Source organism: Halichondria panicea, chromosome 4 (genome assembly GCF_963675165.1).
Source record: "Halichondria panicea chromosome 4, odHalPani1.1, whole genome shotgun sequence".
NCBI classification, from domain to species: Eukaryota; Metazoa; Porifera; class Demospongiae; order Suberitida; family Halichondriidae; genus Halichondria; species Halichondria panicea.
Genome location: NC_087380.1, coordinates 1,144,091 through 1,167,302, shown reverse-complemented (window position 1 = coordinate 1,167,302; position 23,212 = coordinate 1,144,091). Strand labels below are relative to the sequence as shown.

General features: G+C 42.1%; 6 protein-coding genes across 7 annotated transcripts in view; 2 read left to right on the top strand and 4 right to left on the bottom strand.

The window, feature by feature from the left end:
• LOC135334946 (uncharacterized) overlaps positions 1–1,913 on the bottom strand; it is a 2,218-nt gene extending 305 nt beyond the window's left edge. Inside the window, exons 1-5 of the mRNA XM_064530321.1 lie at positions 1,528–1,913; positions 1,354–1,392; positions 1,092–1,159; positions 453–601; positions 1–284 (exon numbers count right to left, since the gene is read on the bottom strand). The exon at positions 1–284 is cut by the window's left edge and continues 305 nt beyond it. Coding sequence (XP_064386391.1) covers positions 1–284; positions 453–601; positions 1,092–1,159; positions 1,354–1,392; positions 1,528–1,594 — 607 coding nt within the window. The 5' untranslated portion in view covers positions 1,595–1,913. The remainder of the gene's footprint in view (positions 285–452; positions 602–1,091; positions 1,160–1,353; positions 1,393–1,527) is intronic.
• A 20-nt stretch (positions 1,914–1,933) lies between these two features.
• LOC135334935 (uncharacterized) lies at positions 1,934–5,824 on the bottom strand. Of its 2 annotated transcripts, XM_064530301.1 has the most exons (9): positions 5,621–5,824; positions 5,258–5,563; positions 4,930–5,199; positions 4,595–4,873; positions 4,334–4,510; positions 3,667–4,047; positions 3,465–3,550; positions 2,365–3,395; positions 1,934–2,274 (listed from the first exon to the last, which is right to left on the bottom strand). In XM_064530301.1, exons 1-9 carry the CDS (start codon positions 5,667–5,669, stop codon positions 2,091–2,093), a joined length of 2,763 nt encoding a protein of 920 aa, XP_064386371.1. In that variant the 5' UTR covers positions 5,670–5,824; the 3' UTR covers positions 1,934–2,090. The 2 variants fall into 2 exon arrangements, with proteins under 2 accessions (XP_064386371.1, XP_064386369.1); XM_064530299.1 differs by having other exon boundaries at positions 5,258–5,824.
• LOC135334934 (beta-alanine-activating enzyme-like) lies at positions 5,824–19,684 on the bottom strand. Its single transcript, XM_064530298.1, has 12 exons — positions 19,278–19,684; positions 18,325–18,999; positions 17,907–18,158; positions 17,584–17,764; positions 17,117–17,298; positions 16,517–16,784; positions 15,824–16,313; positions 14,606–14,892; positions 7,455–7,684; positions 7,090–7,215; positions 6,588–6,725; positions 5,824–6,270 (listed from the first exon to the last, which is right to left on the bottom strand). The coding sequence occupies exons 1-12, from the start codon at positions 19,614–19,616 to the stop codon at positions 5,872–5,874; spliced, it is 3,567 nt and encodes a 1,188-aa protein (XP_064386368.1). The 5' UTR covers positions 19,617–19,684; the 3' UTR covers positions 5,824–5,871.
• LOC135334701 (uncharacterized) lies at positions 10,929–14,593 on the bottom strand. The gene is made up of 2 exons (XM_064529977.1): positions 11,331–14,593; positions 10,929–11,221 (listed from the first exon to the last, which is right to left on the bottom strand). The coding sequence occupies exons 1-2, from the start codon at positions 13,714–13,716 to the stop codon at positions 10,929–10,931; spliced, it is 2,679 nt and encodes an 892-aa protein (XP_064386047.1). The 5' UTR covers positions 13,717–14,593.
• Positions 19,685–19,711: 27 nt separating the features above from the next.
• On the top strand, positions 19,712–20,725 carry LOC135334947 (uncharacterized). The gene is made up of 3 exons (XM_064530322.1): positions 19,712–19,896; positions 19,999–20,361; positions 20,517–20,725. Exons 1-3 carry the CDS (start codon positions 19,785–19,787, stop codon positions 20,723–20,725), a joined length of 684 nt encoding a protein of 227 aa, XP_064386392.1. The 5' UTR covers positions 19,712–19,784.
• Positions 20,726–20,803: 78 nt separating this feature from the next.
• Positions 20,804–23,008, top strand: LOC135334943 (sushi, von Willebrand factor type A, EGF and pentraxin domain-containing protein 1-like). Its single transcript, XM_064530317.1, has 8 exons — positions 20,804–20,946; positions 21,072–21,293; positions 21,350–21,544; positions 21,593–21,778; positions 21,830–22,195; positions 22,241–22,276; positions 22,329–22,470; positions 22,607–23,008. The coding sequence occupies exons 2-8, from the start codon at positions 21,140–21,142 to the stop codon at positions 22,794–22,796; spliced, it is 1,269 nt and encodes a 422-aa protein (XP_064386387.1). The 5' UTR covers positions 20,804–20,946; positions 21,072–21,139; the 3' UTR covers positions 22,797–23,008.
• The last annotated feature ends 204 nt before the right edge of the window (positions 23,009–23,212 follow it).

Genomic DNA, 23,212 nt, shown 5'->3' with positions numbered 1-23,212 from the left:
TTGTAGTGGTAGTGGTAGTAGTAGGTGCTTCTGATGTGGTTGCCTGGGTAACCGTAACCATGGCGTCTATATCAGCGTACCCACTCCCACTTCCACTCCCACTGGCTCCGTCACCACTGTTGATTAGTCCTGTGGTTGCCTTTGTCATTGTCAGGGTGATTGTTGTGGGCATCACCACTTCACCAGGACTAAATACGAATGGAAACACAGGTCTAGAGCCCGCCCACTCCTCCACTCCTCTCAGTAGGTCAGGCATATGCGATGTCTCTGAATTTGCCATAAAACTGTGTGTATGTGTGGGGAGGGGTGTATGTGTGTGTGTCAATGGATTTATGTACAGACACTTTCTTGTGTGTGTGTTTGTGTGTTGGGACACTTCAACTTGCCCTCAAAGTCGTGTTTTGTTGCTCCTTGTAACAAAAAATCAACTTTACACAAAAACTAGTAATTACCTTATTTCACCGTTCAAAAGGAACACGTTGCGAGCATGTTGGTCACAGTTGATAGCATCGTGTACAATGTGATGTCTTGTGAAGTCACATCGACAGCTGTTATTAACGGCTGCTATTAGGCCCTCTAAGATACTGCTCTTGACTGGAACCTAAACAGTAAATAACATTATTATGCTAAGTGCATTTAACAACTGAATAACGAGTCACAAGGTCTACAGTGACACATAAACACTACATGTTATGGCGTGCTTGTTATGTAATTATACTCTAAGGGCTGTTTTTGTAATTTGGCAACTCTCCTTAAGAAATCTACTAGTCTAGGCATTACAAATTGTCCTATACAGTAAATGCATGCAATGCAGACTGTTATAATTATAGACAATAATGTCAAATATGGGATAGGTACATAATGCATTATGTGGTACTATGGGTAAGTACCACATAATTGCTATAGCCTGTTTTTGGGGTTTCTCTTTCTTGAAAAAATTGTACACTTAATTGTTTTAATTATGCAAACTTCTCTAAAGCTCTATTTATTTCCAAATGAGGGTGCTCCAGTTTCGGTATGAGAACGGAAGCAACGAACCCCACCTGCTACATAGTTGCTATGACCGTAGACTAAGCAATTAATGCACTTACGTCTTGGTGGTAGGATTGCCAGTCAATACAGCCGAGCTCTGAGTCTAACTCCAGAGTAAACATCCCTCCTGCACACAAACAAAGCACATGCAATCATACGTAGAGCTATAGTAACATCGCATGCATGCAGTAGCTATACCATACACTATATACCTACGAAACTACCACCGCATGATATGCACTGCACTGCATGTACATTAATTGCCAGGACTGTTGTATACAATGTGTGCATGCAATGATATGATACTATAATTATACTTACTCTGTTGTTCAGTATCTTCATCATCCAATAGAGTGTCATCTGCATCAAAAATAGTATGCCATCAACAATCATGCTCTTATAGCCATATATTATTATACGTTATACAATCATGCAGTCTTATAATTGTAGCTCTTGAGGCACTAATTGCCATAGAGATATATACAAACACCTTACCTTGCATTGAGTAGCTGACAGTGCACAGGGCACACAGAGCAACAAGAATGCATAGAAATCTCTCCATGATAATTAGTTTGCTCTGGGACAATAACTTGTTGCAGCACTGAGCATAAGCTAGCTATAAGCATAAGCTATAAATTGATTTTTTAGACTATCAAGTCTAAACTAAACTGTCTTGTTGTTCTTGCACATGCAGCTTCCGTTACTACAGGGCATTTGATTGTTTTGAATTGCTCAACACAGCTTTTGGCGACAGATCAATGATAGAGATTATCTGTACAATAGATCTCTACACGACGACCACGATATATGGGAGTACTTGTATGACTGCCAGAAATACAGCGTGGTATTAGCTATTAAAGGTCTTGTACAGTACACAGTCTTGTTGACTACAAATTGACACTTGTCTGAATAGGAAATATACACACAATTAGCTTTGTACACACACACAATGAGTGCACTTAACGCAATTAAAATGTAGACACAATAATAAATTGAAATAATTGTCTTGTCAAATAATGTGATTTCTACTCTAGCTGGCAGTATTCTTGTCTCTATAGTTACTTGGGTTTCCACAACTGGTAGGCTGTATTGCCTCCACACGGTACATCTTTGCCTTTCGGTTTTGGTTTTGGTTTCGGAGGCTGTGGTCCTGTTAGAGCGGATTCAAACATTTTCGCTTTCGATATCACGCTCGGTTTCTGGTCAGCCGCACCGGACTGGGAAATTTTCGGTACAAGTGGTCTGTACAAAAGACAAATTCAATGACATCATGCAAAAAAATAATTGGTAAAGGCATTTTTCATATCTTATAACCATACACTTGGCTCTTACTGTTTCTTTTTTGTTGCCTCCTTAGTGGTGGATAATTGGATGTCTTCTTGCTTCGTGGGTAGAGCAGGCATTTTGAATACTTTTGGCGTAGTCTGATTTGGTGGGTTCTCGTTTGTGGGGGCTGGTGCTAGCTTGACGAATGGCACTTTAGCTCCATGGCTAGGCAAAGCTCCATGGCTGAGCAAACTAGGTAGTGTGTTGGTTTGCTTGCTAGAGGAAGACTTATTGTTCAAGGGAAGATGCTTCACGGGTGAGAGAGGATCGCCTTCAATCGGTTCATACTGAGGTGAAGGCGGTACATTTTCGGCAGCTGCTTTCTGTCTGTCCATAAAGAAGATCCCCGGTACTTCATAATCAGGATCGACAGTTACTTCTTTCGTAGCTCCGGTTGATTTCGTCTTGTTACTTGGATTTTCCACGTATTCGCTAGCAACAGTACCATCTCCTTGGTAGGGTAGCATCTCGTAATTATCTTCCTCGCTAGAAGTACGCGATGCTTGTTGGTGATGCGCGATCGGCTTTGCTTTCTTTGCTTTCTTCTTGTAGTTAATACCCACTGTATCTAGCACCGTGCAACTTCCTATGCCAGTTTTCTGCGTGTTTCTTTGAACAAGTTTCCTCCTAAAACACGTCAATAGTGTGATAACAATGACAATAGCGGCAAGCAATGCGCCGATGATTATCCCACCAATGAAACCACCAGCAACAGGCCCAGATATTGAACACGAGGTAGTCGTTATCATACAAGCTGGGTCTCTGAGAGAACTAATATAAAGTTGATTACATGACTTATCGATAAGTAGTAATTGGTCAGCCACTAAAAGGTACGAGGAGTCACTTGTATACCAATATTCTAGGCACGACAAAAACTCTACGTCTGTTTGACTGAGGATTTGAAACCGAAACAACACTTGATTTTCTCCGATGCAGTTCAAAGAGTTTAAGTCGATATTTGGTCCATTGTAGTCAGGACAAATGGACGACATTCTCTCTAACAAAGCATCAGCCACTTTCCTTAGAGACACAGTTTTCTGTGGAAAAAGAAAAACGCCATATAAATAAGTTGTTGAGCATGCCAGCTGCAATTATTGTTTACTTACATTCAATTCATCGCAAGTTCCCACACCAGTGAACTGTAGTTGTAGGAAGTTTGTTCGATCATACGGAAAAGAGCTGTCCATAACAGCTGCAGTATAAGTATGTATACAGTTCGACACGTGTGAAAAACGTATACGGTTGCATGGTATAATAATTATAGAACTTTAGGATATAGGATGGGAATGCCAGGTGTACAGTACTCACGTGATGAAAGGATTGGCTGTGTAGGATCACTTGTGCCCCCAGGCCCATACGACCTAAGGCTGACGTTGTAGGCCACACCCTGCTTTAGAATGAGTGGAAGTGTGATAGTAGTTGGTAATGCACTGCCTGTGTAGATGGTATTGATGGATACCGGGTCTTCAAGGCTCTGCACTGGTTGGAAACGTATCAGAGTGCCTCGTATGCAATCAGTGGGAGTAACTGTAGTCCAGGTGATGGAGTTACTTTGTCGATTGACTTCCACCATCTCAGGGATTTCTGGTCTTGGCGTAAGTGTTGCTGCGGTTACTACAGCCTCTCCCTCCCTGCCAGCACTTGTACAAGCTGACACACTGAAATTGTAGTTAGTAGACCTACATGCATCTGTCAAACCATAATGTTATTAAAAAGCAATCAATATCAAAACTAAAAGATACATTCTTTTGTAGCTCTATAGACAAGCCCTATCACATGATATGCTCAGGTTAAAGTTCTGGGAGGGAGAAAAACTGTCAATTTTGACAATAAACTGAATTTGTTCTGAAAACGAACAATTTGCCTTTCGGGAGGTCATAACTTCACTACAAAGCGTTAAAACTAAGAGATGAATTCTACAGCTCTATACAAGCCCTATCACATGACATGCTAGTCAAACCAATATCGTACATACCTAAATCACCAACATAGATCATGGTCGTATTTCCATCTATATCCCTAAATGAGGTACCATCCACCGACACATGGTAACTGGTGATGACACCATTCCTAGGTAATGGCTCATCCCAGCTCAGCAGCACTGTCGTGGTGCTTGTGGGTGTGGCCACGAGGTTCCTTACTACGCCAGGAACTAAAAAAAGACTTAGTCAGTACAATTATGGAATGAAATGTACACGGAATGACGATACATAATTATACGTAGTTTCCCTGTTACCTGCTTCGGATGTTCTTACACCAGTTGAGACGGGTAGGCTGGTGACATTTGCACTGGATATCGTAGCTGTTACTCGAAGGCAGTAGAATGTGAATGGGGAGAGTCCATTGATGATGAGGTTAGTTTCAGATCCGGTAGTTTCCGGGTATCCATTCCCAATACAGTCTTTGTCGACGAACACGGTGAAGGTACGATCTGATACGTTCCTGTAATTCCATGACAGGTTCACACTATCTGATTCAATATTATTCACTACCAAGGCATAAGGTGGCGCCGGTCCTGAGGGAAAATTACTCTTATCATTTATAAATTTATTAAGAATGAATACAACGTACTTGTGGTAAAGATGGTGTTAAAACTTGGTCCAATGTTATTTTCGTTCCAATCGCTGATATAGCAAGTGTATGAGGTGGCTTCTTGTAGCCTCACCACTGTGCTCGATTGAGAGCTGGGTTGCACCTCTTTGAAGACTATCAATGGACTGTCTTCTAGTGTACAGTAGGTGAAGGTGCTAGTGTGCGTGTCACTGATCACCCACTGCAAGAATACTTGGTCTGAATCTTGACTGCTGATTTGATCTGCTGTAAAAGAGGCCACGTTTGGTCCTATACACAAGAGAAAGAACAATAATCATAAACAGCGTTGATGATGTGGGAGACTTACTGGTGGTGCTGTAGGATGAATTTGCACAGTCCTCTGACATTGGACAACCTAATATATCAGGCTGAGCTCGAAAGCAACGTGGGCCTGAAGCTCCACTGTACAGATAGTCGTACTGCACCTTGTCCGCACTAACAATCTCGGGGCCAATAGAAATGCTATCTAATATAGTCACAAAAAACTCGTTACTATACACTGAAATGTTTGATATCCCACCAGGACGGTAAAAATATCGGAACTGAATTGAAAGATCTGTTGCAGACAACCTAGTGGCAGTCACATCGCTAAAACTACAGCTTGCATCAGCACCTATACACAATGTCATGAGATATAATGGGCAATACTGGAATAAGTGAATGGACTTACCTGATACCAGGCATAAGAGAAGAGAGAAGACCAACAACAGAAGTTTCATAGCCACGCAGTGATTAGCAACAAAATAAATTTCATGCAGTTGGCACGTTAAGAGCTAGCTAGCTGTTAAAAATTTGTTGACATATAAAATCAATATTGAAGTTTGTTTTGGTTGTTTCAGTTTACCATTTTATACTGAAAACTAATCATTCCAATGGTGTGAAAGTAAAACTGTGATAAAAGATTACAAAACTCCCTCTCACTTACACAATCTGAACGGCTACACAATAAACATAATTGTCCCGACAACCAACTACTATAGAATGTTCATAACAAATTGGGGACGAAAAAACTGGGCCCGGAAAACAGTACTTTCCCAGAATAGTACCTGTGAATACATTAACAATATACATACACCCTGAACTTGAGCAAACACACACTGTTTGAAAAATATCTGATTTTTGGCGAGTGGTGGTTAGGGAAAGGGGACAAGGTGTAGAGTACACTGGGGAGTCCAGTTGTGTCTTCCATTCGTACTCGTAGTTACCGTTCCAGCAGTGCATGTGATTGTCATGTGATCCACAAATTACACGGAGCTTGGAATCAGACTCTAGAATACAACAACTGGAGAAGACAGCATCATCCGTACTCAGTACAGCATTCTAGGAGAGAGTGTGTGCCTGAGTTACTAGTCTGCCTATATACATAATACCTGCATGAAGTGACAATTTACATCGGAATAATTTAATCGGGCTGCATGGGCATTCAGAATAGTGAAAGTTATATCCTACACCATGCATGTAAGTGCTTCCTTAAAGCAAAGTATGAGAAACAAACTCTGCGTGCATGTGTACTTATAGAAATAGTGACTTGTAAAATAAACTTTATAAGAGATTCAGTTTTAGAGTCAATAGCTATAGGCAGGCATCAGACATGTCACCATTTGTGTGTGTGTGTGTGTGTGTCTATAACAGCTCACCAACTTTCCCCCCTCCCTGAGTACATACACACTCCCATCCACACAGCCTGCAAACACCTCTCTCCTTGAGGGGATGCAAGTCGGTGAGGAGAAGATTGGTTTAGGGCATTGAAAAGTCCACTCCATCTGTCCAGATACCTGTGCATGTGCGGATGAATGGAATAGAATGCAAACCAGACTGTAATGAACATGTGCACGCCTGTTAGGTATGCAGTATAGGAGTATATATGGTCATAATGATGAGGCAAATTTGGCAAAGCTGTGTATAAGAGTATGTGGTTTACAAGACTTGCAAAGGATGCATGGGTTCCATGCTCATGTATAGAAACATCACAATGACTGCTGTATAAGGCTGCAATATAGATTAAGTGGTATATTGTATGAATCAGCTGTATTTAAAAAGCTAATAATAATAATAATTACTGTTTATAACAGTTTTTACAACACATTTGAGAGGTATCTCAATAGGTGTACTTTCACAACTATAGACAACACAACTTACAGCGTTGATGGCAGCAACCCTCCCTTGCAGTGTAGCACAGTACACAAGCCCAGTTGTAGGATCAACGCAGGGGGTAGCAAAACAAGACCCCCCACCAGGGTAGACTTTGTGCACGAGAGATTTTGTCTGTACAATAATGAGCATCAATTATGGAAGTGGTACACTGTATATAGTGGTCACCCTCGGGCAGACCAACATGCAGTGGCTGTATAAAGAGGTGGCCTACTAAACACAGGTACAAACACATGCTATATGCATGGAGATTTTAGGGCCTATTAACCTGGTTGTATTATAGAGGGTGGCCTGCTTATAGTTATATATAGGCACTATAGACAAGTTTTAATGTTCGCACATATTTTGTATACCTGTACGTCAATGGCATATATGTAGTGATCATGTGCTCCAAACCACATATGTCCTGAGGTGGGGTCCACACAAGGGGAGCTCTTGATTGGTGGGGGCCTACCCCCAGTGTGGGGGACATGTCCTGAGGTGGGGTCCACACAGGGGGTACCTTCACTGTGGGGAGTAGCAAAGGTCCAGTTCAGAGACCCATCGTCAGCAGAGAAGACGTACAATCGACCGTCATAGCAACCTGAACCAAGAGAGGGGGGGATATTAAACACAGGCCTTTAATTATCCGATTATCCGCAATATTTATGGGAGGGTCAAAGTTAAACTAAGAAAATGACTGTGCATGCATGTACCTTAAACTACAATCGGAAAGAGTTATAGCCGCTATAGTATATAGGCGATAAGTGTCGAAAAATACGCTCAATCTCTCTATACAGAGAGCTACTGGCTTGCGTGCATAAAAAATTTCTCTTCGAGTTTCCCTTTCCCTTCCTTCCTATTATAGAAGCTTCAGTAGGCTGACAAAATGATTGTGCATGCTTAGCGGTTTTGATGTATTTCTTGTCTACAACTTATAATAATTATAGCCACTGCATTTTTTGTACAAAACAAATAGATTGTGTAGTATTCTATACTTTCTTGGTCCTCCAAAACATTATATTCATGAGAAAATGCTAGACAGTAACCTTAGCTACAAGCAATGTGAAAGCTGATTGAATATCAGGTGATTTTTAACTTTAACAAGGAGAATATTCATATTCACGTATGCCAAAGATTATCGATAATCGTTATTAATTTCGATACACGTGCTAGAGCTGCTCAGCCATAGCCAGACTGTCTGTCTAGTATTTAAAATATTCATATAGACACCCAAATGTATTATAGTTGTCGAAGTGTAACTGAGAAAATATGCATGTAAAGTTTAGTATTATAATGATGTAGTATAACAACAGTTTGTTGCCTTTTGACCTCTGAGATCAAAGGAACAGTTATGCCAGTATATTGCATGTTGAGAGCCCACCCTCCCTCCACCTGTATACTCTTCAAATCATTGCTTTTATAGTGACACTGAATGACACATTTATTGTTCCTGTGATAAATGTACTAGACAGCATATGTATGGTTTCGATGTAATTCTAGCCACCAAAAACAGAATAAAACTACCAAATTATCATTTTTGTTCGTATCTATGCCGCAAGTGGTTTCTATGCAGAATTTCATGCAAGGCAACAAAGTAGTTATTACATGGCAATTTGTGCCACAAGCTGTTTATTGGCCCGGTATGTAGTAGATTGTGGTCATGGGCCTTTACACATAGCCATGTAATAACTATTATCATGGAGGTGCCGTATAGCTGATTATTTTTGAGGTACTATAATGTTCGAGGTTTTCTAGGATTAACCTTGAACCTCGAAAATTGGTTTACATCGGTTAAAAGATCTCTCTACTGTAGGGGTGTGGTCATTTTAACCTCAAAAATAAAATTCGCAAAATGTTTAGTTTGAGCGCACAAATTAATGCCTCGAAAGTAACCCGCTATACGGTATCAATCTATGTATGTACATTAAGTAATTGACAGTAATTTATAGTTCTCATAAATTATTCATATCAAGAGTGAAGTCAATGCATGTATTTAGTTGGATGATGTGGCATTTCACACTTGTTTGCATGTGGGGGGTCAGTATATTGTTCAACATTGATTGGATATAGCTCGTGAAATAGCTAGTAACAGATCTACTGATCAATAAACTCCATAGTTAGAAAACTATAGTCCAGAACTAAACTCAGCTGTCTGTTGGTACTATTGGGACATCTTAATTTAAAATGTCTAACACCGAAGAGAACACTATTAAAACTCTCATTCAACCCCAGATAAAAGCAGCTCTTGAGACTGTAGCCAGAGAGATACTTCCCAATGGATTCCGCATAGACAGAGATGACTTGAAAAGTTTCATAAAAATTATCACGGTTGTCAAGGAAAGACCTAGGAACAGCGGTTCCCTTGCACAAGACTTGGAACTCAGTGTTCAGACAGATTTTCAAATTCGTGTATACCCCAGGCTTCCAGTCAAGAAAGGAGCGGCTATTGCAGGTGGTCTTGGTGCAGGTCTTGGTGCTGCCGGAGGTACCGCTGGAGGCGTAGTTTCAGGGGCTGTGATTGGATCCGTTGTGCCAGTGGCGGGGACCATCATAGGTGGAATTATTGGTGGGGTTCTCGGTTTCTTTGGTGGTCTTGCTGTCGGGGGAGGTGCTGGAGCAAGCACAGGTGCGGGACTTGGAGCAGCTGATAGTAACAACAGACACAGAATTGTGTCTGCTTATCAAGTTTTTTGTAAGTGTCCAGAGTATTCGAAAGACGAGACCAATAACAAGTGTCACTGTGTACTGACCGTAGAAAACGATGATTGAGTTAGCTAGTTGTGTTGTCCTATAGTTGCTTCAATAAGTTCTTGCATGTGTATTGCTAGGATTAGACTATAGTTTGCCAATTAGATGTTATGTAACAGTGTGTGTAGGATTAGTATTGTGTGTAATGCTGTTACCATGGAGTCTTTTGTATAATTATCTATAATAAACACCATTATATAATTATGCAGACATCTTGGAGGAAAACCTTTAGGTATGTAATGTTTGCTATAGTGCTGTTTTGCATGCTGAAAAAAATTCCCACTGTTCAAATCGTAACTCTGTGTGTGTGATTATATTTAGCGTGGTAATGTGTGTTACTTGCATGCTGGTGAAAAACCTACGAATGAACCAAATCAGCAGAAAATTTGACCTTTTGCGATCTAACTATTGCGTTCCAGCAAAGATCGTATGTCATCACCAGTATAATTATAACAAAAATAATCATGGTATAATTATTTTTGCGAAGTGATCAACGCTCTAAAAGTTGGCATAATTAATGTTCGATTGCTCGCAAAACAGTCTAATGCTGTTGGTTTGTGACTGTGTTATAGATATTGCTTGTGGAAGCTGAATATCAGGTGATTTTTAACCATGACAGGGAGTATATTCATGTATACCCGAAATTGCATGTTGGTATACACGTGTTATTAGAGCTGCAAAGTCATAGGCAGACTGTCTGCCAGTATATTTATTCATGGGCACTCAAAAGGAACATACATGGCAGGTTATTGATAAGTAGAAAATCTGTATTTGGTTATTATGCCTCAGGTGTAGCCATCTGATGAATATACGGTAAAAGCGTGTGCGTGTGTTTGTGGGTATACAAACTGAAAGTATCATTTGTGTGAGAAATTGTGTCCATGCATGCATGCACTGTTCACGTTATACTATATAGCTCAAACAGAATGCTACTTCAATTTAGTAACCAGTTATTCATCCTGTCTCTGGAGCCAAGGTGTTCGAATAATCGAGGTTGTACTGTACACCGCATGCCATCAAGTACACACATGCAAGTACATATAATTATTATACCTCAAACAGCATGTTATATACAATTATAAAAGTGACTTGACAATTCATATTTCAAATTGATTTTTATACGTATCAGCAAAACAATGAGCAACCAAGTGGTTATTGACAGCAATACTAGGCAGTTTGAGTGACTGTAATGTACTGTCCGGCCTCGAGGCATTACTGAGAGGCAGCTGCTGTCCGTGTGCGAAAGATGGTGTCTTAGGCGAAGAACTCAAAGTTTCGATGGATATTAGAGGTGGTCTACTGTTGTCAGGGTGGGGGGTATAATCATCAGAGGGGGTCTTTCTGTCATCTTTGATTAGAATTGTAGTGTCACAGTCAATGCACCAAGACCCTGTATATGCAAGGGAGAGAAGATAGGACTGTTATTTAAATACACTTTAAACGTTTAAATATTTACATATTCAACAGTGTAAAAAAAATTGGATACTTAATTCACTTACCGAACACTTTAGCTTCTGCCATTGGTGCTGCCACTAACTCCTCCTCTTGTACAGCCCACCCCCTCTCCGCTCGGAGGAGGTGAGTAGTTCGGTAGTGCTCCCAACCCTCCAGAAAACTTCCCGACAAAACGTAGCCAGCACTGTGCCGTTTCAATAGTTGGAATAGCCGTGGAGACTTTCTGCAATAGCCAAGAATGGTTCTGGATCCTCTGGGGGTGAGTGTGAGGTAGCTGAGTGTAATGGCGGACGTTCTACGACATTGCTCGATGTCAGACAGCAATAGTCTGGTGAGGATTGATGCTACACCATACGCAAGCACAGCATTTGGCAGACCAACACGAATGTGCAGTGAAGCACTCAATAAGGAGCAAATATGAACCTGTAGTGAGATATTTTCCCGGCCTACTGCTAACTCAAGCTCGTTAATCAAAAGTCGCAAACTATTAGCTACTATTTGTGTTTTGTCTTCTTTAGTTTCTAGTACTCTCACCAAAACAATAAGTTGAAAGGCGGATAGTGAGCTCACAAATTTGTCTCTGCTAGACATTAAATTTCTGAAAGGTTCAACTGACACTTTTTTGACCTCGCAAATGCTCAATTGCGTTTTGGTGCTATTGTATGCATAGTAACAGAGCGCTCTCATCGCTGTACACAGCACAGTTTGGTCCTGTTGAGGTCTGTCAATTACTTCGATTAATTCTTTGAGAGAGAATTTCGCATCGTGAATAATAGTTATTTTCATAGCTGGGTTGCCAATGGAAACAGCGGCTAGCGTACAGCAAGCCTGAAGCTTCAGTCTATCATCTTTAGTTGTTGAATATAGTCTAAGCAAAAGTTGAATAGCGCCCAATTCCAATATAGATTTTTGAGTGTTTTTATTCGTTCGCAAAGCAATGTCGTAACTTAGATTTTCCAACACCTTCAGTGCTTCTAGTTGAACATCACTACTAGCTAATCGTATTAGCTTGAGAATTGAAGCCACACCTCCTGCGCCTGTTATTTCGTCTTGTAGTCCGTACACGTCTGGGGATATGAGTCTAAGCATCGTGACAGCTATGAACTGGAACTGGCTGCTCCCTACACTCAAAACACGCATGATGCAAGCCGACCCTAACAAACAGGCTAAACCCGTTCTCTCTTTGTCCGAATTTTCAGCTAACAACCAGACAATTTCAAACGATTCAAATTTGGAATCTTGATTTAAATAGAACCTCGACAGGTGGATTAGTTTTTGTAAAGCTTGCTTTGATTTTGTGATAATACTACGTGCTTTATCGCTATTTAAACATAAAGTTCTGAGCAATGACATTATTTGGATAGTAACCACGGTGCTCTGATTCATAAAATGTTCCAATAAAACTTGCATAAATCCAACTTCAACAATTTCTATTAGAACCTTCCCTCCAACGTTTATCATGACTTTCAATAAATTTAGAATGATAAGTAAGAACTTGTTACCTAGCGATGGTCTTTTGAGTAGCTGGAGAATATTTTGTAGAAAACCAAGCTCGTAATAGATTTGTGCCATATCTGTAATACTGCACATGCTTTCTATGGTAACCTCTCGTTCGTGTTCGCTCTGCGAGGTCATAGCAATGTTCATGATAATCGAAGGAGCTCCTAATTCTAGAAAAACTTCTTTTGTCATCTTCTTCAAAATAGCAAGGGCAGATACTAGCGTCTCAGAGTTCGTCTGCATTGCAATGACAACGCTGTGTGGAATTGAAGTGGTGAGGATTCCAGGGACTATTAAAACACAGCTGGACAATTTCTCGATGATTTGAACTGCCACGGTACCAATTAGATTCATCATGGTTTCAGAGTCGTTTCTTGTACACACGTCTAAGATGTCGGCTAGAACATGCAGCCCATTGCATTGTAAGATCTTCTCTTGTAGTGTTGTGCTGTTGACTCCGCCCACACACACCCGAGCCGCAATGGCATGATCGAGTACTATCAGAGTATTGTGCATTTCTTTCATCTCAGGAAATGAACTCAAATATTCGAAGATTTCTTGCAAGCCACAGAGAAGATGTTCCGAGTTTAGTGAGAGAATAATGCTACTATGGCGATGAGCAGCGGCACATTGTACGACTGTTAAACCATCAGCAGATCGAGCTTTGAAATTTGCTCCAGAGTTCATCAGTATTTGGAAAGCTGCAGTGGAACCGAACGTAGCAGCTACTAGTAATGGAGTCATCCTTCGTTTGTCCCTGGTGAGCCTTTCTTGGTTTGTAGCCGTGCCTAGGAGAATCTTGACACGAACATGATTGTTCTTAGCCACAGCTTTGTGGATGGAGGCAAAGCCACTCTTAGCAAAGAATAGAGTGCTGGAACTGCTAGCAAAATCAGATCTAGCAGAGAGCAAAGAGATTCGAGACGTCATGACGATATGGCTTGTGGAGAATGATGATGGTAGTAGTTGTAGAGCAAACAGCGAATATAGTCTATCTAACCTTGATTCATTTTATGTAACTACCAATGAATTTTTACTTTATCTAGATGGTTAGTAGGAATGCTATGATGTCGACTAGATCAAAAGAGGTGATAAATACACGGCTAAGAGGCTTCAAAGAGAACTTGCTAACTAGTAAAATTTCACAAATCATTAACCATTTTGATCTAATTATTTTGTGTATAACACTCTGAGTTTCTATAGCAACTGTTTCGTTAAGAAATCGGTAATCAAAAAGTTATTGATAAAATTAATGATTAAAATCATATGCATGTGTATATACGCACGGTAAATAGACACAGGAAATATACATACACACACAAAAGCCAGTGCAGTCAGTTTCCAGATCTGGTCCTTTCTTTTATGAGTTATGGCAGTTTGAAAGTCTGTACAACATTGCTTAAACAGTCGTAGTAAGCCACTGGTTAGTATATCTATACCGGAACTAACAATATTGCAAACATGTATAATTTATATGAACACACACACAATACACACTGCCACACATGATTAGCAGTAGCGTGCATTCTTTCACCACCCACGCATTTACAGTACAATACATAGCACAATCAGTATTACAGTATTACAGTACTTAAGGTGATATACTTTCGCGGGTATTAATTTCTGCTATTGCTGCAACATTTTTATTCGCAGATAATTAGAAAATGAATAATTATAGCCACTATATGAATAACATTAATTTCACAATACCGTAAACAGTGAAATCGCAGATAAATCTGCCTGTGAAAATATGCCATCTTAAGGTATACTTAAGGTACCTACAGGATCTACAGGCATCCAGTATACATACATGCCTCACCGACAGCCACGTAGCATCCACATGCTGACACACAAGCCGAGGACTCGATCCTATCAGGCAGCTGCTGTCTCCACCTCACAGCCCCCGACAGATGCTCGATGGCCTGGAACAGTCCAGAGTGAGAGCCGATGAAGATAGTGGGCCCACCGCTGAGGCCTCCCACCACGAGGAGGGGGGAGGAGTCCACACACTTACCCGTGTTCACACTCCAACGAACAGTGAAGTGGAGAGAGCGTTTGTCAAAAGAGAGGTTGCTGTGGTCATCTGAAATGAAGTGAGGAAGTAGCCTGCATATAATTATAGAAGAGAAACGCTGAATAAACTAGAGCACTAAAGTGCAAACCCTCGGCTGGTGACATGATTATGAAATATAATGCAGTGCATATAGTGATGTTGTTATCACGTATGACTTGCACAGCAACTAAGGAACAATAAAACTAAACCAGACTGGAGGCGGCATGCTGAAACATTTGAGAACAGGTATCTAGTGGTAGTATATGCACTGTGGATTAGGATCACAGCAAGAAGCCTGGAGTCTCAGAGAAGTATGGCTCCAGGTCCTAGATTCCAAAAGCAGGAGCTATAATTGAAGCTTTCTGCTTTAGTGACCCTGTTCCATTGTTCTTGGTATATACAGCTTTCTACTTTAGTGACCCTGTTCCATAGTTCTTGGTACAGGATCACTTCAGTTATAAGTAACGCATGTGCAAGTTCTGTTCAAGCTACATTTTGCTCGCTTTTATTAGACAACGAAGCTTTAACACTGAAAGCTGCCACTATCCAAAGTACTAACTTGTTGTGTGGAGGCTACTCATGCTGTAAACGCAGTGCTAGAACATCCAGGTAAGCAGACCTAGTCACAAGCTTGTTCAAGCTTCTTAGCTTTTGCTCGACAAAGAAGCTTTAACATCAAAATCTGCCACTATTTAAACCAAGATATTGTTGTGTGAAGGCTATCCATGCTGTAAACGCAGTGCTGTGGCATCCAGGTGAGTAGAAAAGCCAATCACAAACAAACAAACAAACAAACAAACAGACTACTATACCCGTGGCCGCCCACGCGCGCCTCGGGTAATAATAAAGAGAATTGCATACTTGGGCATACACTGAAAGTACCATACATGACTTTTACACTGAGCATTATAGAGACAATTGTACGTAAGGGCATAAGCTGGAGGTACTATATACGTGTACTTATAGTATTTGCTATTCACTTACTGCCCATTTCTGAACATTTTCCCTGCTCTCCAACTCAACACCTCCTGTTGAGAACTTTGACCTTGTACTGAGTGCGTGACCCTAGCAGACTTACGCCCTGTTGGTAACTCATTATCGGAAATAAAACGCTTTCTCTTTGTTCCATCTTGGAGCATATTGAATAGCTGAGTGGCCACCTCGTCTAGAGTTGCAGTCAGGAGTAATTCAACCAGTGCAGATTCTATGTCTTCAGTTGCAGCGTGAGACGGAACAATCTTCAGAAAGTGAGTGGATAATCGAACAATGTCGAAGGAGTTAGCTCCTAGTTCTGTTAGCCTGACATCATTGCCCCAGGCAGATACACCTGTAGTACACAGAGCTGATTCACAGAGTAGATTACTCAGTAGTTCCTGGCTCAGTGGTTTGTTTGTCGTGAGGTCCCCCTCTGATGGAGACTCGATGTAGATAGCTGGGTTAGAGTAGCTTGTGAGAGAAGTGATGTCAGCTTTACCTGAGAGAATGGAAGGTAGTAAAGGTCAAATACACACAAGTCATACAATCATAAAACTAGACCAACGAAACTAAATTTCTGGCCATTTAAAGATGCTCTATTTAACGTTAGGCCCCCTTCATTTTGAAAAAGAATCAGCTCTCTGTAACTAAAATTCTGATGGTGAGTATGGCATTCCCTCCAACAAGCTACTGTACAGTTACCGTGGTGGGTCAGAGGCAGTTGCTTTATCAGCACAATCTCATCAGGAACACAGGATCGAGGAAGAGTGGCTCTCAATGCAGCAAACACATCACCGCAATACTTGCTCACATTCACTTTCAATATCTCAGCCGGCACAATGAAAGCTACCAAAACTTCTGAGACAGATTGTGGGTGGGGGATTTTCCCTTGCTCTTGTGGGCGGGGTCCATGGCCTGAGGAGGTCGTGGTCACCACACACGACGTGACGTGGTCCAGTGACTCAATCCCCTGCAGTAGTGGAGACAGTGGCGCACAATGTACTTACTGACACATTACATATCAAGTACGTTATTCAGAGTCAATTTGTAGTTTCTCAGGCCCTCGCGCTTGGATGAGCACCCACACCACACACCTGCACAGCCTTGTCCTGAGGTCCTCCCCACACACCCACACAATTAAATCATTATTATTATTATTATCATTTGCCTCAATCCGCTTGCTATTTTAGGAGTAATAGTCTGATCGAGAAACTACAAATTGATATTGAAAAAACCACATGCACGTAGATTAAAAAATTCTCTTAAAAAGCTACACACAAAACAATGCACACATAATCTCACATGTTGAATATAGTCCAGGTTGACTCTGTGGCCTCGCCTCTTCACCTGTCTGTCTCGTCGGCCGACATAGACCACACCTCCTCCAGGGAGCACCCTCCCCACGTCCCCCGTACACCTCATACGCCCACCATCCTCACACATCACACTCTCATCACCCACTAAGCACACACGATAGTCACCACCTGCAACAGTACAAGAAATGTACGAATATTACATAATGATTATTATTGTGGCAGTAATAATTCCAAGCAGGATAAATAGCATGCGAAGTAATTAACCGTTTGATGTACACTAGCTTCGAAAAACTAGTCGTGTTATAATTATATGATACAAATAAAATAGCTACGAACTATTGAAGCTTCTTTTAGAAAACCACAACATCATTGAAATTGTATCAAGTTATGGCTGCTCGAAGATGCTACACTAGACGCTGGCTATACATGTGGTTTGATGTAATTTTTTCTTACCCGTCCAAATTACACCTTCTCCACACTCTATTGGTTGACCCTCGTCATTCCGGACCTCCACCTTTGACCCCAGCAGTGGGTTGCCTAGTAACACGGTTCCGGCAGCATCTGGAAATTGATAACAAGTGGCCCAACTAGACACCTCGGTCAGTCCATAGAGGTTGAAAAATGTGGTGGCATTCTGTGGAAAGAAAGAGATAATAATTAAGTGGACACGTCTACAGCACATCAAACAATAAAATTAAAAGAATAATTATATCTACGCACACACCATAATTACAGAGTACCTATTATAATTTCAGTTCGCCCACTACTGGTACTACCTTGCAATCCTTCCACGTAGCCAGTGTGTTGTAATCGGGACAGCTTTCTCCTCCGAATGCAAGGACTTTTAATTTAGAATAAGGTCCCAGCAAGCCATGTCTCAGCTCCTCTCTGCCAAACCGTCTAATTAAAGTGGGTGTGGCTTGTAGCACGGTAACAGATCGTAGAGCCTTTGCCAACTGTGAAGGGATACTCTTCACATTCTCTGGCACTGTGAGCAGAGATGACCCTGAAGATAGCGATACAAAGATCTGCAGAGGGACAGAACAAATCGAATTTTATTTGTTTTGTGCAAAATCTAGGAGAAAACAGTTGAAAGCAGCAACACCACATAAGCACATTCACACAGATATATATATATAACTTATAATCATAATAATAATGACACCATCGTCATAGTGCATGTGATGAACTGACCTCAACAACAGATGGGTCAAAGGTCAAAGGAGCGGCATTAAAGACGACATCATACTCTCCACACGAGAATCTCTCCCTCAGATCCACAATATTGGGTACTATACTGCAATGAAGTGCTTGTACAATCACTGGGTCTCCAGTTGTACCAGAAGTTGAGAGGACGTAGGCGGTACCATATGCTGGTGATGATGCGTGGGCGTTACCATATGCTGGTGAGGATGCGTGGGCGGTACTGTAGGCTGGTGAGGACGAGTGGGAGGTACCATATGTTGGTGATGATGCGTGGGCAGTACTATAGGCTGGTGAGGATGAGTGGGCGGTACCATAGGCTGGTGAGGATGAGTGGGCGGTACTTGGTAGCAGCCATGGGTTGGAAGCACGGCCTTCTTTCTGACACGGCCAACAGTAAGTGTTCACTTCTTCTCTGTATTTAGTTAGAAATGCAGGTTCATTGCGAGTGTTTGTAGTGGGGGCAGACTCAGTAGTTGTGCTGGCCAGGCCGTGGTTGATAGACTCAGTAGTTGTGCTGGCCGGGCCGTGGTTGGCAGACTCAGTAGTTGTGCTGGCCGGGCCTGTCCAGTGTAGTCTGGCGAGAACCAGTCCGTATGCTAGAGTGTGGCAACTAAGAGAGAGAGTACAGTCGGGAAGGAGGGTGATGGCATCACTCAGGAATGTCTAGGTGGGGAGAGGGTCAGTGGATTATTGATACGTACTATTCTGCTTTCGGGGTTGGGGTTACAGTTACTTCTCAGTCAGTGCCACCATCCTTAACATGACAACCCCTCCTACTCTTAGTATAATTATACTAAACTATACCACTGTTACAGGCCCGCCATCCAGGATTTTATACACCCCCTCAATGCAGCCCTGCCACATGCTGAATTTCAGAAGTGAGCAACTATAATAAATTACAATGCACGAATCTAAACCTAACACAATGTATAGTGACCCACCTCTAGGACAGATTCTTGTACCAGTATAATATCAATTCCATTCTTGCGTAGAAACTCCACTCGTTGCTTCAATGGCTGATGAATTGAGAGTGGAACGTAAGCTCCCGGTATAGCCATCACAGCAATCAATGCAGCAATCACCTCTGGACAACACTCCCCATACAGTCCCACATTACCACAGGCTGAATGGTGGTTCCTTAGAATAGTAGCTAGTTGAAGAGCCTTTTCTTGCAGCTCAGAATAGGTAACCATGGATAACAATTCTCCAGAACACGGGTCCCAGCATGCAGCAACACTGTGGCCATGTCTCCTGCAGCAGATGCAGTCCAGGAGGCTCATAATTACCTAGTAAACCCAGCAGCATTCACTATAATGATTTGATGCCACGTGGTTGGCAGGAGCACACGCCCCCCTTTTGAAATGAGGCCGGTGAGGTAAAGTGAAACTGAAAGTAAAACAACTTTCAAACAGATAAATGCTTTTGCGGTCAACTTCACACTATCTTTCATGGTTACAGAATGGACATGTGAAGTGGTCGCAGCAATGGAGACTCAAGGTGTTCTGCTTCTAATTCTGCTACTTGTGCTGTGTGCTGTGTCCACCTGCTGGGGACAACAAGGTAATGTTAACTTAGTTTTATAGATGCTGTTCAGCCTATTATTTGGTGATACCTAGTAACCTATGAGTTCTGTCTAACTGTCTATGGTCTAACCATTCATAGTCTACCTGACTCTGGGATCTAGTCCTAGCATCACTACTAACAACACTGAGATCCTCATCACTGCCATTGGAGAGGATGCTACTGGTGGTCTCCCTTCTCTCACCTGTCACACTGACCTCACTACCTGCTGTAGAAGTAGTGACAACAATGGCATGGGAGCACTAGGACAGTGGAGGTATCCTGATGGAAGTGTGGTACTGCAAAATGGTGCCTCAGCGGCTGCTGGACAGCAGTTCTACATTGTAAGGGGTAAACCTCAGGTCATCATACTAAATCGTAGAGAGACTACCCTCACTCCAACCGGGTCCTACTGTTGTACTGTACCAACTAGTGGAGAAGATATGACCCTCTGTGCTAACCTGGGTGAGTGGATTATCATTGCCTTACTTCTGTGTTTTATGTCAACCAGCATAATTATGTGTACATGTTCATCTCCATAAGTGCATGAAACCATCACAACTCTCGTAGTTTCATTGTATCCTCATCTTTCACTCCCCCCCCCCCCCCTCCTCTTGCAGTTGCCCCTAATTCAGTCACATGTTCTGATAATATCCCGGCTATATCTAATGGAGCCATAACTTATACCAGTGGATCCACTAACAACAGACCAGTGGCCACTTACAGCTGCTTCAATCCCTACACTCTGGTTGGAGTGTCAGTGAGGACTTGTGGGAGTGATGGAGAGTGGAGCTCATCACCAGCTCCAGTGTGTCAGAGTAAGGAATGACTGAATGTATCGTCTCCCATACAGTTAACTGCCCTAACTTGCCACTGATCAATGGGATGATTACATACAGTGCTGGATCCACTGACAACAGACCTTTCCTCACTAGTGCTACACACTCCTGCAATACTGGCTACACTTCACTGGAGGTACTCTCATTGGAGGTACCACCAGGTTCTGTGTGAGTGGAGGGATCTGGAGTGGGTCACCTCCAACTTGTCAAGGTGAGCTCTGTAACTCTCGTACAGTTTGTGTTTGTGAGTATATACACACGTAAACCCATGCTGTTTGAATCAAATTTTTGGTTGAAGTAAACGTAGTAATGTTGAGTATCTCACACCCTGCACAGCAAATACAGGACCCACTGATCCTCCTGCACCCACTACCTGCTCTGACTTACCCTTCCTGATCAATGGGATGATCAGCTACAGTGCTGGATCCCCTGGCAACAGACCTATCTTCTCTGCAGCTACCTACATCTGTAACACTGGCTGCACTCTCACTGGAAGTACCACTACCAGGACTTGTGTGAGTGATGGAGTGTGGAGTGGGTCAGCTCCAACTTGTCAGCGTAAGTGGAATGAACTTTGTACTGTTTGTTTGTTGAGTGTGTAATCTCCCATACAGCTAACTGCCCTGACTTACCCTCTAGATCTCTGGCCAACGGGATGATCTTCTACAGTGCTGGTGGACCCACCAACAACAGACCAGTGGGCAGTACAGCTACTCACTCTTGTGACAATGGCTATCGTCTTGTTGGAGAGGCAATGAGGACTTGTAGGAGTGGGGGTACCTGGAGTGGGTCAGCTCCAGTGTGTCAGAGTAAGTGAAGTTAACTTTGTACTATTTATTTGTTAAATGTTTGTTCAGGAACTTGTTCTGATTTACCACCACTAATGAATGGAAGCATTACCTACACTGATGGACTGGCTGACACCAGCCCTGTTAATACCCTTGCTACCTACACTTGTGACAATGGCTACACTCTCATTGGAGGGAGTGTCAGAGTTTGTCAGAATGATAGGACCTGGAGTGGATCACCTCCAACTTGTCAATGTAAGCTAGTACAATGAACTCTAACAGAGTTACAATCCCCCACCCCCACAGTACCTCCTGTCTACATCTCCATGGGAACCACCAACTATGCTGCTATGAACTCACAGGTTGCCATAGACACTATCGGAGATACCACTGAGACAGCATTGACTTGCAGAACTGACTCAAATATTTGCTGTACAGGACAAGATAACCCCAATAGTGCCAATGGATTAGGAGAATGGCTGTTTCCGAATGGAACATCTATCACTAGGAGTCTGGACATTACTGATTCAGACACTGACCTACTGTACAGTGTTGGAGATACAGGTGCACTCAGACTCCATCGTCGAGGGTCTGTGTCAGGCCCCACTGGCTCCTACTGCTGTGTGATTCCTGACAACACTGGAGTAGATATGACATTCTGTGTGCAGTTAGGTAAGTGGGTCTGTGTTCTTATCATTTGATTATGCCGTGTTTCAGTTACTGAAGTCATCACTACCTCTCCTCCCATTACTAGTAAGTGAAACTATTATTGTTAGGTTGCATGTCCTAATGCATTCCATTACAGCCTCTACTGATGAGAGCTCTCTCTGTCAGAGTGACGACACTGGTGCTGTGGTGGGAGGAGTAGTGGCCCTGGTAGCAGTGATTGCAGTGACTGTAGTGATGGTGACCTACCTAGTGCTCCGGTACAAGAGAGGAGGGAAAGTGTGAGTTGGTTTAAAGTGGTTTGTGTAGAGTGTCATTATTTACTTTGTTCAGTGTAAACAAGCTTCAATGAACTAAATAAACAAACTGATCGAAATTTTATTTTCGTAATCACTACTAAGTATGCTCTCCACACAGGATTGTTCCTCGAGATATCTCCCTTACTGACCACGGTCAGAGTGCAGCCGCTACCTACGAGACCGTCCCTGCCACTTATGAGGAGATCCCAGCCTCCAGAGAGGTCAAAGGTGACTACAGCTACACACAGAACAATGCCTACTCGACTGTGAGTGGGCGTGAGGCTCCTGCTGCTGGAGGAATACAATAACTGAACTATCACATGACTCAAGTAGATAATAATTATGTCTTGAATTTTATTTGTTAGTTTGTACAGAGCACACAGTTATACATACTTCATCAGCCCCTCTCCTTCTCACAATGTTTTTTATCTCAAAAATTTGATGGTTTTCCATAATGTGGTACAAAACACCATGTGTGTAGTTTAATGTTCATGAAAATGCTCTTCACTGTATCAGCCGATTTACGTGTGATGCTTTAATTGTCACAAACGGTGCCCTGCACTGTGGCCATCGTAACATAAAGGTCATAGAAAATTTACTAGTAAAGCATGAGCCCGGGTTTTTGACACAAACAGCACCTACATACATGTACATTAACAAATAAAATGCCATTTGTTCTAGGTCTTTTTTATTCTATGTGGGTAAAGATCCTTAATGAAATAAC

Coding starts and splice junctions, on each gene's coding strand:
- LOC135334947 (XM_064530322.1), top strand. CDS start 19,785: ATGGTTACAGAATGGACATGTGAAGTGGTCGCAGCAATGGAGACTCAA. Junction 19,897..19,998: donor CACCTGCTGGGGACAACAAG/GTAATGTTAACT, acceptor AACCATTCATAG/TCTACCTGACTCTGGGATCT. Junction 20,362..20,516: donor GACCCTCTGTGCTAACCTGG/GTGAGTGGATTA, acceptor CTCCTCTTGCAG/TTGCCCCTAATTCAGTCACA.
- LOC135334701 (XM_064529977.1), bottom strand. CDS start 13,716: ATGACGTCTCGAATCTCTTTGCTCTCTGCTAGATCTGATTTTGCTAGC. Junction 11,222..11,330: donor GGCAGAAGCTAAAGTGTTCG/GTAAGTGAATTA, acceptor TTGCATATACAG/GGTCTTGGTGCATTGACTGT.
- LOC135334935 (XM_064530299.1), bottom strand. CDS start 5,669: ATGAAACTTCTGTTGTTGGTCTTCTCTCTTCTCTTATGCCTGGTATCA. Junction 5,200..5,257: donor TTCATCCTACAGCACCACCA/GTAAGTCTCCCA, acceptor TCTTGTGTATAG/GACCAAACGTGGCCTCTTTT. Junction 4,048..4,333: donor GATCTATGTTGGTGATTTAG/GTATGTACGATA, acceptor ATGGTTTGACAG/ATGCATGTAGGTCTACTAAC.
- LOC135334943 (XM_064530317.1), top strand. CDS start 21,140: ATGATCAGCTACAGTGCTGGATCCCCTGGCAACAGACCTATCTTCTCT. Junction 21,294..21,349: donor GTCAGCTCCAACTTGTCAGC/GTAAGTGGAATG, acceptor TCTCCCATACAG/CTAACTGCCCTGACTTACCC. Junction 22,196..22,240: donor GACATTCTGTGTGCAGTTAG/GTAAGTGGGTCT, acceptor GCCGTGTTTCAG/TTACTGAAGTCATCACTACC.
- LOC135334934 (XM_064530298.1), bottom strand. CDS start 19,616: ATGAGCCTCCTGGACTGCATCTGCTGCAGGAGACATGGCCACAGTGTT. Junction 16,314..16,516: donor ACTGCCTCTGACCCACCACG/GTAACTGTACAG, acceptor CCATTCTCTCAG/GTAAAGCTGACATCACTTCT. Junction 6,271..6,587: donor TCAGGGAGGGGGGAAAGTTG/GTGAGCTGTTAT, acceptor ACTCTCTCCTAG/AATGCTGTACTGAGTACGGA.